This window comes from Oryzias latipes, chromosome 20 (assembly GCF_053564925.1).
Source record: "Oryzias latipes strain Hd-rR chromosome 20, Olatipes_Hd-rR_3.1".
NCBI classification, from domain to species: domain Eukaryota; kingdom Metazoa; phylum Chordata; class Actinopteri; order Beloniformes; family Adrianichthyidae; genus Oryzias; species Oryzias latipes.
The window spans coordinates 18,832,082-18,846,726 of NC_136256.1; the positions used below are offsets into that span (position 1 = coordinate 18,832,082).

General features: G+C 38.1%; 1 protein-coding gene across 4 annotated transcripts in view; it reads left to right on the forward strand.

Annotated features, from left to right (window-relative positions):
* The window catches only part of cntnap2a (contactin associated protein 2a), a 365,138-nt gene that overhangs the window by 294,608 nt on the left and 55,885 nt on the right, over positions 1-14,645 (forward strand). For all 4 annotated transcript variants that reach the window (XM_020712697.2, XM_020712695.3, XM_011488837.4 and 1 more), the window contains exons 16-17: positions 8,666-8,822; positions 11,925-12,052. In XM_020712697.2, coding sequence (XP_020568356.1) covers positions 8,666-8,822; positions 11,925-12,052 — 285 coding nt within the window. The remainder of the gene's footprint in view (positions 1-8,665; positions 8,823-11,924; positions 12,053-14,645) is intronic.

The following is a 14,645-nucleotide window of genomic DNA, read 5'->3' on the forward strand; positions in this document are numbered from 1 at the left end:
GGATTATTAATGGCATTAACACCGGATTTGTCACCAGCGACACCTAAATAACACCATCATTCTTTGACAGTTTACACGATCAGCATAAATAATGGCTTCCTTTCAAAATAAAAGACATGCACTGTACCATGTAGGATCATCTCAATGCAATAAATTTTATGATAGATAATGTAATGTCAGCAGTGGGGAAAAATATTCAAAATTTGTTTTGCTGTTGGTGGTGCATCTCATCCACAGGAATGTATAAATCAGTACTAAGTGACTCCTGCCATATTTTTCATACCATGTGTTCAAAAATAGGAACATCTGTTTTTTATCCGGCACCACATGTATGAGTTTGGGTTGTACTTACTGATCCCCAATTGTTTTTCTGTCGTACACTGTCCTCCAAAATCTGTCTACATGTTTTAGTATGACTTTGACAACCTACGAAGGATTGATGGATTGTTGGTGCATTACAGCCGCCATCGTCAGGAGCCTCTTACTATGCCTCAACTATTTATGAAGAAAAAAGTTAGGTTTCTGACTGTTTTGTTGTGCTTGATGCACCTTGAAAATGTAACTTCTTTAAATTTAAAAACCTTTTTTAACTTTTCTTTAACTAGAAAGCTACAGTCGAAAAGCAAAAGATTCACATGTGGCTCATAAGTTTGCGAACCCCTGTTCTAGTAGCTTTATGTGGTCTAAAATCTTTTGTTGGAGCACAGTGGAAACAATTTTTTTTTTTTTTTTAACTTGTTCTGTCCAACAGCTGAGCAAACAGATTAGAGCTGAAGGCTTTTTGTGTTGGACAGGTTTTACTATCACAAAAAGAGGTTATATAGCTTCAAGAAACTAGAGTGTAGATTTGTATAAACCCCTTTTTGTCGTATTATTTTTTATTTATTTGTTACATTTAGTGTGTGTGGGGAGGGAGAGGGGAAGAATGTGAGGGGAGGGTGGAAGAGAGTAAAAGGAAGAAAGGTGAAAAGGTGGGGGATACAAGCACTGATTTGACTAAATTATTAATTTAAGCTGTAACAATTATACCAGATCTGCTGGAAAGACGAATGTTACATCAAAGGTGAAAATCTGACACTAAGATGAGCGAAAAAAAAACTGTCCATCAATACACTGTAGGTAAGGAGGAGGGATGAAGCAGACAGGGAGCAGTGTGGCAGTGTGCACGTGCACGTGGGGGTGGAGATACATGCATGCTGCCGACGTGAACCGTGTGTTCATAAAGGGAGCCAGATCCTACCCAGCCAGACCAGCCAGACCAGGAGAGGGGAGGAGAGCCCCCCAGGCCAGAAGCCCCCCCAGCATCCGGACCCAGGCAGCCCGGGAGGGGAGGAGGAGGGGACCGCCCACCCCACCAGCCAGGCACAGAGAGGGCCCCCCTACAGGGGCCCCCCCAATGCCCAGAGGCACAAGCGAACCCAGTGTCCGGCCCCCAGGCCACAAGACAGGAGCGCTTAGCCGTACCAGGCGGCAGCCATGGGGGCCACCGGGCGCCGGACACCGAGACAAAGGCCAGGGACGAAGCCAGGGCCCCCGGAACCCATGAGCCGGCCACCACCCGACCGGCGCCCCGTCCCCGCAAGCCAGCCCAGGCACGCGACCCTAGCAACCCAGGGATCGCCACGCACCCACAGCCACAGCCACCCCCCTAAAACCCTACGCACTACAACCCCCCCCCCGCCATAATATCTGACCCCCCCCTCCCCAACCCTCTCAGTGCCCTCCCCTCTCTGTGATGGGGAGGGAAAGCCCCAGAGGGTCCCAGCGAGCCAGCCCCCAGGTCGGTCCTACCCATGCACTCACACACACATACTCACAATCATCTGGTTACCCTCCCTACCCCCGCCGCCAAGCGAGGGAAACAATTTAACTAACGTTTTTCCTTTGTTTATTTTAAAAAATACCCTAAAAAAACAAAGACACACTAAGGTTGGCATTGGTCTCTCCCTCTAATACTTTATTTCAACTTGGGGGACTGTGAGTTTTCAGAAAACCCAGCAGGCTCCCCGGATATCAGAGGAAAAAAAATAGGCTAGGTGTAAGTGTCCACGTGTTTTGTTGAAATAACAAAAAGATCAAAGCAAGCACTACTGTGTAGTGGTCCCTGAGGATAGAGGAGGAACACAACACCAGGCTATATCAATCTGTTATGGCCGCCTTCCCTTTTCCCATGAACATTATTTGCACATTTGTTGCAGGAATGGGCAATGAAACGATGGAAGTATGCTGATGAATGCTGATGGTTAAGACCAGAAAGATGAGGCAACAACAGCATCTTAACATGGAGCTCTCAATGCGTAGTTTGAGAACACAGGGATAAAAATATCTCACCCAATAATTTTCAACCAACTAAATAACATTCAATGCAATTTCCTTTTATCAAATTGTATTAAACTGCATAAACACCCGAAACGTTTAGACGCCATCAACCCCCTTAAAAGTGAATGGTTATGAATCTTTTTCACCTGCTCAGTTAGACCTTTTTAAAGATATTATTTAGTTAAATAAAAACATTTTTTAATGTTGATCGTCAATATCCTAATCCAATGGGGCTGACAGTTAATGTGTTCCTGCTTATAAATCCCCATCTTTTATGTAAGCAAACCCAAAATCCATTCATCTGCTAGGCACAAAGAAACGTTCACACACAAAAATAAGCTGCTCACCCTCATCTTGGCAATGCCCTCTCCCTACGGATCTCTGTTTGAACTCTGTGCCAGTATCATTCAATCTCTCCTCCCTCATATCTTCATCCTTCCATGCTGTCATGCTCCCATCTCTTCCCTCCATCTCCCTGTTTCTACTCCTAAGTTGTTTGACTTGGCAGAGCAGACCTAATCGCAGAGGAGACATCATTTGGCTCAATGATTTGCTCCCATTCCACCTGATGCCCTGCTGATACTCCTGCAACCCTTTTTTTTACCTCTTCTCTTAAGAAATGCAAATGGTCAAATGTGTCTGTTTTCTCTAATTGGCATACTTTATGTTTAAGCCTTCAACATTCACTGCCAAATGAATACTCTGTGTGGGGATTAGAGATGGGTTTTGGCTTGGGAGGAGCACGGTACATGTTTTTGGTGTTTGCCCCCTTTTCCTTCACATCTTTCAAAGCATGCTCTGAAACACGTTAATGCAAAAGGGCAAACAATTTTTTTTAAATAATAACACAGATGTCTGAGTCATTGGAATCAGGCAGTGTACAGACATTTACGGTGTCCAGCCCCCTGGTACAAGGTAGGGGTAATGTCCAATTGAGGCCATGTGGACCGAGCAGTTTAGCTGCTTGATGTTTCCGCATTTGCCAGCAACAAGGAGATGATCAAAACTACTACACTGCACACATTTTTTGTTATAATTCCCCAACCTTTTGTACTGATAAAAAAGTGCTTTTGCTCCACACTTTTCTGTTTAAATCAGTTTAAAGATATTAAAGTCATTGGCAGAAATTGCTTGTCTCTTTCTGTCTAGGGAACTTCCAGCCAGACTTTAAATTAATAAAAAACCTTTAACTAAATTTTATGACTGATGCAGGAATAATGGTGAATTATTAGTATTTAGAAAGCCAATTCACACTCATCGCCATACTTTGAATCTATTCAGCCAACTTGTAGCATTTGGTAGTCAATAATCCTGAAAAATACAACTTTAGGTGACATTTATCATTATGCAGGAAATTTTGTGATTGAAGTGGGTTGTGCTGCCGTCTGTATGGACTGCTGCAGGGCTAAGAAGCCCCATGCAGTGACCTAGAAGCACCTCAAAAGAATCTATTTTTTCTGCTTTGCCATTCATCTGCCGCTCAGCCGTGCCAGTAAGTTAGCACAAAAATCAGAATTTCTTTAAACTTCAAAATAAAAGCATCACCAGCACTGTGTGGCTCAAACATGATTTTTTTTTCCCCACACGATTTAGAGAATGACTGCAAAGCAAGAAGTCAGTGGTTTTTCAACATTGTATGTGAAGAATATATTAAATTAACGTTTTCAACTAATGTTTTTGATTGTGATTTAATATTTGTGTTTTTTTAACCCAAATTAACACTTTGGTTTATATATTTAAAAACATTCAATTAAACTGATTTAACAAAATATTTCAATATACTTTCTTAGAATACAGTTTGTTCATTTATCGCTTGTATGCTGAAGATATCCTCCTCTGCTGTTGTATTCATAAAAATATTTCAGCAAAATAAATAAAATAAAGCAATGCGTTATTATAGCCCTGCGACAGACTGGCGACCTATTCAGGGTGTACCCTGCCCTCCCCCACCTGTGGCCGGGTTAAGCTCAAGCTGCCCGTGATGCCATAAAGGATAAAACGAGTTCAGAAAATGGAGGGATGCACAAAAATGACAGTTAAACACTCAGAAGCAGTCAAACAGTCCACATGAAGCTCTGAAATCTTAGGATGAGATTTTCAGTTTTCGGATGGACACCTAAAACAAAACATTAGACAGTTGTTTTTTTGTTGGACGCACATCATCCATGTCCTTTCTGCCTTACAATGGCCTCCAGCCAATTTTCAAATTGATTTTAAAGTTATTTTATTAGTTTTTCCATGTTTGCATGGACAAAGACCAACTCACCTGCTGTGGGTTAAACTCCTATTCTCATCTGTTTGACCCAAAGACCTTCAAATCAGAAGTAAAACCAGGGACGACCTTAACTTTTCCTGTAGTTGTGCCCCACCCCCTCCCCAGCCCTCGATTTGTGGCATACACACAATCTGTTTCTGTGCTTTATTTAATTCAGTTTTTATACCATTTGAGAGTAATACATATCATTTATTTTTTTCTTTAACCAAAAGCGGATTAGAAATTCCTCTCTGAGTTGTGGGCAGGACCACCGGCATGGATTAAGCCCACCCACACTTCCCATCATTCTATTGTTACACTCTTTCCCGCCATCTTACAACCCCTCACAACCCCAACCTAACATACCTGGTACATCAAAAATGGCGAGCAACACTGGTGCTTCCTAGCTGTACCGCCAATGGCAGATCTAATGTGACAACCATAATCTTTTTCAAACAGCATTTTCTTTGTTTGCTCCTGATTCACAATGATTTGAATAAAGAGACAACTAAAAAAGTACAATTCTAAGCTTATTTGTTTTTATATGTCCTCCATAATGACAAAAATGCCACAAGAACATGTTAAAAACAGCAAAAAACAAGCTTTGCATTGGAATGGGTCTTAATTGTTTAAATTATAGGGTCAATTTTCTCTAAACAAACTGATTTATCAGAACATTTAAAAAGGTCAAATTTGACCTGAAATTCATCTTCTTCTAATGGAGAGTGCACTGAAATACCTCCACTAATACTTGTTTCCTTTTATAAAATAACCACCAGGTTTTGTTGGAACACATTAAGATCTGGTATGTGCTGCTGTCTTCATGAATGCCTTCAAATTCCCTCGAAATCTGACTTATGCAATTACCCATACTCATCATCCTCTTGTAACTTTTTGCCGCTGATTGAGGAATTTATATAAATGTATGTGTTTTTCGTGGGCTTTGCAACAAGTAAACAAACTTTGACCTGCATGATCTGCAACATTTTCTTCACATCGGTAAACCTTAACTTGTGGAGTTCCCCTGTCTCTTCTGTGGGTAAATGTTTACACTGAGGTTCAAATGTCTCTTAACTTTATTGACACCATTTCTGACAACTTGACAGTTCTTGCAGTACCTAGTCTACACGGGTGCCCAAAACCAACTGAGCTCACTCTGCAAAAACTGCAGTGTTGCTGCTCAAATATCTTTCTTTTTTTTCTCTCAGTTACAGAGACTTTCCTTCCACACACTCCTAGAGTAAATCTTATGCCTAGGTGGTCTGGGTTTGGAGGATGTAAACACAAGATGAAAAAACTCAAAGAATTCCAACAGTTTGTCATATTACAGTCACAAATCCCAGCACATTTATCTTTGTGTTGTGTTTAATATTTTTAGGGAAACATACTTAGTGACATATATGCATTTTTAGGGACATATGCAAGCTCATTGTTTACTGTTTATTTGCCAGTCTGTTTTTTCCTTAACCTTTAGGTTAAGGACCCAACACAAACCCTTAAATAGTAAAAATGCAAGAACAATTTCTACTTCTGTCCACGATAGGCTGACAAATTAAACTACAACTCTTTGTGTGTGTATTTGTTTATTGTTTTTTACTGACCTTAATTTGGTTGTTTTTAATATGTGAGAAAAAAGTCTGTGCTTGTTAGTTCAATTGGAATCTGTTATTTCATATTTTCCTCTGACTGACTGCAAGTGTTGGATGTAATATCATTAAAAATGTTCAATATAATCAGAAATTAATAAATAATGCATGATTAATCGCTTGTTAATATTTTGGATGGTTTTTTGTTGGGTATGGTGGTTTTTAGATGACGTTTGGGCTGGAAAACCACGACTTTTTGGCAACACGGGCAAATATTAAATGATGATTCAAAACAGTATTTTGTTTAAAAAGTGGTTAAATGAAGAAATATGAGCGGCCGTAAAAAGAGGATAAGGCAAAGAGAAAACAACGAATGTGTTGCCATTCTTCCAAAAGTGCTGGAAGACATAAAATAGGAAGAACAACAACAGAATTAAAAAAAACTCTAAAAGAATGTTAAAAAGTTGAAGAAAAGGAGAGGAAATGTAAAGGAAGAGAAAAAAAATGGTAACTTTGAAAATATTTCTTAATTTTTTACATTGATTCTTTATGTTTTTCATTATTTTCTCTTTTTCAAATATTTTTGTATTGCTTTCATTAGCAAAACCTGACCAATTAAAGAAAAGACTGAAAATCTAGGAATTGAGGGATTAACATATTAGTGCATTTAATGAATTTAATATTTTACCAATTAAAATGAATGTTTATAATATAAAATACACTTCTTTAACATTTAGATTTTGTCAGTTTTTAAATTGTTATAAAAATGTTTGGATTCTTGACATTGACATTGTCTAAAAAAACATACCAGTAAGGAAGTTGTTTGACGTTTTACCCTATAGGTAAGGATTGACAAAAAAATGTTATACAACTGCTGCAGAGGGCCCCATGTTATTGTTCACGTGAGGTCTCAAACTGCTAAGTCCGCCACTGCTCCCCATCGTGCGGTTGCAGTTGTATTTGCGACAAGCTAAGCTAAACCAAAGCTTGATTCTTTTATTATATACTTTTATTAACTAATAACAGAAACATGCATGTCTAAAGAAAGATTACTATGAAGTATTTGGAGGCAGCACTGATTATCCCACTGCTTGAGGAGACATGAGTCTCATAGTCATCAGGGCAATAAATTCTTAGGATCACAAACACCCACACAGACCCTTATAATATACAATATATAAACACACAAGCACATTTGCAGTTTCTTCCACAAACAGTCTCATATTACATCATATGAAACCCATCAATACAATTGTGCTGCATCAAATCTCTGCTTCAATCCTCTATTCTGAGAGGACAAAAAAGGAAAAATGTGGCCCAAGAGAGGTCATTGTTCTGATAGAATTTGACAAAGTGATATTGACAGCGTGGCTTATTTTCCAGGAATACAGCTCAATATTGTTTCCTCCGTTCTCGATGTCAAATATTGCCAGCCACCAATAAATTTTAACTTATCTCTCTTTTTAGTTCCTCTCCATGCTGGAATACATTATCCCAGTAAAGAAAACAATATAATAAATCTTATTGAAAAGCAGTGAGCCTTCACCTCTAATCTATTCATTAAAACACGCAACAGCCCACACACAGAAATCAACGTCCATCAACATGTTTAGCTGTTTGGCTATCAGCCGATTCCCTCATAGGAATGTATATGCACAAGTCAAATGACAAGATGAATAGAAATGCAGATGCAAAGACGCAATCTCTGACTGAGGAACAAAAAGTGTGAGATGGTTAGGCAATTAACCCGGTAAAACCTACTACATGAAAGAAAACATTACATTTTTTTTAGATAAGACATTTGGTTTTTTTAAACAATTGATGAAATCTACAAAAAGGTTGCAATATTATTATTTTTGCGTACGTTTTTGCTCACAACAATGTTATTTTAAGATACAAAAATGTTGACATAAATGTTACGTGAAAAAACTCACCTTATTTACCCACTGTCTCAAATTTGATCCACACATTTTTAATATAGTGTACCTGTATCATAAAGAATTACATATCCATAAATTTAGCATTCTTTCAATATAGAAAGTAGTACTTACAGAAACAATAACAAAACTTTTCTCACTCTAAGTGTTATTGAGATTTCATCGAAGAAGCCATTTTGAAATGAGCAAAAGAAAAAGCTCTTCTACTGCAGTGGAATGATGATGAACCTCAGGGGAGAAATCATGTCAAATATGACACCAATAATTTTCTTTGGTTAAATGACATTTACAGTGTAGCTGGCTGTCAGTGTGCAACACAAACTTAATCACAAGATGAACAATACATAGTCTATGTTTTGGTTGCATTTAAGAAGAATTGGTAAAGTGTATTGTCATCTGTGTCCATATTTTGAGTCTGTAGGTCTGTGTTCACAAGAAATGTAATGAATGTGAAAGCTGCAATACTTTAGAGACATACTTCCTGAGAGGAGGGTTTCTTCTTTGCAAAAATAACTTACATGTTTGCTTCTGGGCTTTTTGTTTGTTTGTTTGTTTCTTCTGACTCCCAGATGGGACCCCTTTCACATGGTGGGTGGGTCGAGGAAGTGAGAAGCATTTATACTGGGGAGGCTCGGGCCCCGGCATCAAGAAATGTGCCTGTGGTATCGACCGAAACTGCACCGACCCTAAATACGACTGCAACTGTGATGCTGACTCCAGACAATGGTAAGCCAGCTTTGCACATCAGTCAAAACCAATCAGTCTTTTACTTTGCTTTGACTGTCAACATAAACTGTAATTGTCATTTCTTATCTTTTGTTGATGTTGTTGTTGTTTACTTGTATATTTGATGCAAGCCAGTTATTTTATCCTTCAAAAAGAGGGAGAACATCATCTCCATGACAACAGCCTGTTGTTATTCAATATGGTTGTCCAGAATAATGAGAAGCCATTCTCTGCATCCTTAAGGGTTAAATCATTTCTTTCCAGCAACAACATATGATCACATCTGTGATATAAATAGTATAAAAAAAACTGTTCCGGTTAGCTATTCTAGAAATGCAGATTTTAATGGGGTTTTTTCCGTCATATGTCCAAAGTTTTCTGACTTAATGTGTCTTTCTTATCTGTGTGTTTACGTCTACTTCTTCTCTTACATTTTTCACGTTCCTCATCGCGCTTTTGTTCATAGTTCATTAAGTCTGCAGGCCTTACATCAGTCTTGTCCATGCCAGTGATTTTTTTTTTTTTTTTATATATTATAACTTATGTTTTTGCTGAAGGAGATTCCTTCAGGATGAAAAAGACACAAGATCTTTAAGAGAAGCGTGCCACAGATTTCGGACCAGTAACTGGCTATTTTGAAAGAGAAGTTGAAAGCAAAAGTTTTGTTTGTTAACTCCTGGATAAATAAGGCTTTCGTTGTTTTTGGCTGCAAAAGAGTGATGACAAAGGAAAAAAAGAGTCCCTAAGTGTTGAGTAAAAGAAAAATGACAGCTGTGGCCTCTTTCCACCTAAGCTCATTAAAAATAAATTATAAATTGTATTTTAAGAAATTATTTTACATATATCTTTATGACTTCACTTACTACACATAGTTTTTCATAATTGTATTGTATTTTAGGACTAGAAGACAAAAGTCAAGAGGCAATAAGTCTAACATGCAGTCCAAATACATAAACAAAAAACAATACAGGACAATCTTAGATATCTTAATCTTAATATTCACTAGTTTTGTCATTTCAAATACCAATATTAATAGTATTATGACATGCAAAGTGAGGGAAAAAACTCATTTTTATGCGTCCATTTAAACTCCATACAAAAGTTCCTCAATTTCTTCAAAACAATTTATTTTAAATAACTAAATTAAAATTAAAAAAAGAAAACCAAATAAAATCTAGTGTGAGCCAACGCTTCCATCCTCCACTCCTTACTGCCATTTAATTCATTTTTTTTTCTGTGACCCAATCGTTGCGTCATGATGCTTCCTGAAGGGAGATGATCTTTTTTTTTAATAACCTAATGTTAATTATGTAGAAATGCAGCTAAATGTAATGGATGTTTAGTTTCAGTCAGGTGCAGGGCAGAGATAAGACTGCTGTTCTGCAAACACCTTAGGAAACAGTAACACATTGCCTGATTGATACTTTAAATGTGATCAATAAACATTGCATTTTATATCAGAGCTAGAGAAACTTATTTTGTGTGTCATGCACCACAATAAACTGCTGGAATCCATCACTCCTCTCTATTAGTAACAAGTCCTGCAGCCTCCTTAGCTTGTTTAATGAGGATGAAGAGTCATCGGGTTAACTCGTCCACAGATTTCCTCTGAATTTTTAAGAAGCATTTTTAGAAAGACAAAATGTGTCGTAATGGCAGGGCCTGATGGGGTATCTAACTTCAAATATTGAAGTGACTAAAGGATGAATGCTCCCCATCAATTACATGTTTACTTAATGGCAACGTTTGACTCTGAAACCAGCAGTCTGTGTTTCAAAGCCCTTTTAGCCAGCTGATTGATATTCTCATTTATATCAGTTGCATGTCTGTGTGGGGATGCTGCAGGTTTGTGAGGGATCACTGTGTGTAAACAAGAAGAGGTGATTTTTCTGCTCTCTTGTCTCCCTCCTCATCTCTTAAAGCAATTATATTAATAGCTATTTCACTCTCATTCTCATTCACCAGGCTAATATTGTTTTTTTTTTGTTTCGTCTATAGTGAAATATTATCGTAATAACAGTTTCCAGTCATCGCCCATGATTTCAGGGCTCACACACATACACCAGAGGATATGCGCAAACTTTCACCCACATGCATTATGCAAATACGCTCATAAATAAAATATCAAAGTTTAATTTGAAAATGCTATTGAAAGGCACTTAGCACTAATGGAGTCATGTGTACAATTTTGAGTGCAGTATTGTTAAAATTTATTTAAGGCTTTCGAAGGTGCTGTTTAAAAAATAGATCAATTTAAGTACTCACGTGTCGATATACCCAATTTAATTATCATAACTTTGCTAATTGCAGGTTTCAGTTCTTCCGAAAACAAAGTTTTGATTCAATTTAGACTTTATAGAGATGCAATAATAACTATTATGTATAAGTCATGATTGTTATCACTATAAACTGCATGTTAATGTAAAAAAATCAGAACATTTAAATTTTGTGTTTTGGGGTAAAGAATAAAATAGATGTTACACCCAGATGTGTGTGCTCATTTGCATAATGTTTGGGTCACAATAAAAACATCTGCTTCATTTGTCCCTGAGCATCTGAGTATTAAACTTCATTTCAGGTAATGGGGACCACATGCTCCATTTTTGTTGACTCTTTTTTTTTACAAAGAAAAATACAATAAAACTAGGAAAGGACGGCACTTGAAGGCCAATGGACAAAGGTTTAATGGAAGTTTCTTTGCACTGCAAGGTATTCATGTTCTCCAGCAGATAAACACACGTATGCCTTTTGACACACATTGAAAGACCTAAAGATGAACAGAAAAGTCATGATAGACTGATGTGTTTTGGCGAAATACTGGTGTTGCCCAACTGCAGTGCCCATAAATCATTTATCCTGCCTGCGAGTAAAAAAGTAATCTTAAATCCAGGGTTTCACATCCAAAATCATTCATCAGACTTGGCTATAGAAGAAACTTATTATTTTATTGTGTTGTTTTATTTCCTTCATTTTGACTTACAGAAAGAAGCATGACTCTAACTTAAAGGAGGGAACTGTAAAAAAAAATGGACAAAGGAGACATTTGAGGTGAAAGGATGATGTGAACTTTCTTCTTCTTTTCTCTTACACCTCATCCTGCAGGAGAGAAGACTCTGGTCTCTTGGTATACAAAGAGCACTTGCCTGTCAGCCAAGTTGCTGTGGGTGACACAAACAGACCAGGGTCTGAGGCCAAGCTCACTGTCGGGCCACTACGTTGCCATGGAGACAGTAAGTAATGTGTGCCCTGTCGTGGAGAGTTTTAACACAAGACAACAATAAATACGTGTCCGAAGAAAAAAAAGCTGCATCATTGTGAAAGCGGTATAGTTGGAAGAAAAGTGCTCGAATTGGCTGTATTTTCGTTCTAGTTGTGCACTTAAACATGACTGTTTAATGTTTCCACAGACCATGAGTTGGTGGTCGTTTTAGGAAAACAATGATTGACTTGTTAATGCAAAAATGGAAATGTTTTGTGACTCAGCACCACTTCTGTGATAATTTCTCAATGTAAACTATGGTCAGGCAAAGCAGAAATGGTTTTTAGAAAGTCCCTGTGGGCTCTAGGAGAATGCCGAACAAATTTTCCGTGCCTTTCACAGGGGCCAAACCAGCCACTGCTTTGGAATTTTTTTTTGCGAATAAACTAATTTGAAGAAAAAAACTGTAGTAAAATAAGCTTACAAGGAGTATTTTTATTTAGAGGGCAGTTATTTATTTTATGGCCACTTATTTGACAATAAGCATTTGCACTGCTACATCTGTTTTGTTGGACAAAGGTGATCTACATACAGCTGCGTTCACACCAAACGTGTTTTGCGACGTCCAGTGTCAATGTTAGGTCAATGTACAGATGTGATCAGAGGTCCCGTGGAGCATCAGTCTGGCAGCTGGACGATCTGGGCGGCGCATCGAAAGTTCAGTATCTGAACTTAGGAAAAGAAGACACGTCAACCAATTAGTAACTCAGCTTTGCCCGTGATGTGTTGATGATGCGATCAGCAGGTGGAATCCAAAACCAACATGGAGAAGAATCTGATCAGTTTGCTTCTCAACTTTGTAATGTATTTCTTTTTTCCATCGGGACAACAGCAAAAAGATTCTCTAATTTTATTCTTATTTTTTCCCTCCTCTGACCAATAGGGGATAGCAAATCCTCAAACTGGGTCACAAAGACAGAAGTACCACTGCAAGCGGCAGTCGTTCAGACGCAGCTCCTGCAGTAGATGATGACCCTTACCTTACTAGGAGAGTCTCTGAATGATTTCTGAACCCAGAGATGGAGAAGTGAACATCATCGACATCTTTCATGCATTGTAAATGATGTTTACAACCAAAGTATATTGTGATGAGGCTGACAACTTTTAGTATGTAGCTCCTCCCACACATGTCTGGAGCATCAAGGTCATGAACACATTTTTAAACACACGTTCAACAGCGACTTTGACGAAATAGAGGCATCGGCTGCAAATTTGACGTGCGAATAGCATTTGATGTGGGCATGTTAAAGCAGCAGGGTTTAGCTTGAATTCTGGAAAAAGTGAAAGTTTCTAAAGCAGAGCTAAATCATGCCAGGCTTATAGGGGTCAGTGAGATCCTGGAGCAAACTTTAGTCTTGCACAGGAAGAGGAAAAGTAGCAGGAGCATTTATGGATTAGCTGCCAACATAAAATCGACCTTTGAATGAGTCGCGCGGACTTCAGTAACAGTGGCCTAATTGGGTTGGAATAAGAGTGCTAATGACCTTCTACAAGTCATCTACAGAGAGGAGTGGCTTTATTTTCAAATGGATTCTCAGCTGGTCGTAGAGGCATAATGTCATAACCTTTGTGAAAGGCTCATGAAATACTGAATGAAGAGCGAGCATCTTCAGGGTCTTGAAAAGAACTCCCATTAAAACTCCCCGTTTTACATCATCCTGAACAAAAGACAGTTCTTTTGTTCAATGTGAATAAAGGGCCTAATGATATTCCAGCAGAAACTATTGCAGCTGAATTAAAATATGCTGTTCATCACATTTTATCATCTCATCTTTCTTTACACTGGTATTTTTTTTCTCCTGTCTCCTAATATTCAGGGAAAAGGGAATAAAATAACTGAGAACATATTTCATTTTCCTGGAAGAAGCCAGTCAGCAGTAAAATACTTCAAAAGATACATCCTTTCGTTTCAGAGTTAGTGAAATGATGCAGAACAACATATGAAGAGGTAGAGTCCTCTGCCCTGTGACCTCATACCCTCAATCTTTTTCTCAGCGTAAAAAAAGAAATATCGCATTATTCATAAAATCAAACCACTCTGAACTGTCATCGCTACAAAGAGATTCAGACTTCCACAGGAGAAAAGCAGAGCTGCTTGTAAAAGTGACAAGAAACAGTTTAAATCTGTGACTGTGCATCAACGGAAATAATATCAGGAAACCATTAAAATAACAAAACCTGTGATGTCAAGTAATTAGCCAATTCATTTTGTTTGAACACATATTTATCGGTGGCTTAAACAATGTTATATAACAGTCAATCATTTAAAACGCTATTTTTGTGATATTTTTTGTACTTTGAAGTCTTTTTTTCTTTCCAAATATGTATCTGCTGTCTGTGAATGCATCAAAGTCAGCCACCCACACTTGACATCCCAGAGTCTCCAGACATTGAAAGCTAGTGACAGAACTAACCTGTAGAAACCCCACACAGTCATTAGATTGCCTCTTTTGTCCACCTTTACACAGCCTTGATGGACTGCACTGTTGTATTGTACTTACATTCTTTTTTTTGCAGAGAATGTGTGGGAGAAAGCAAAATATAAAAATGGGATGGCGTCCAAT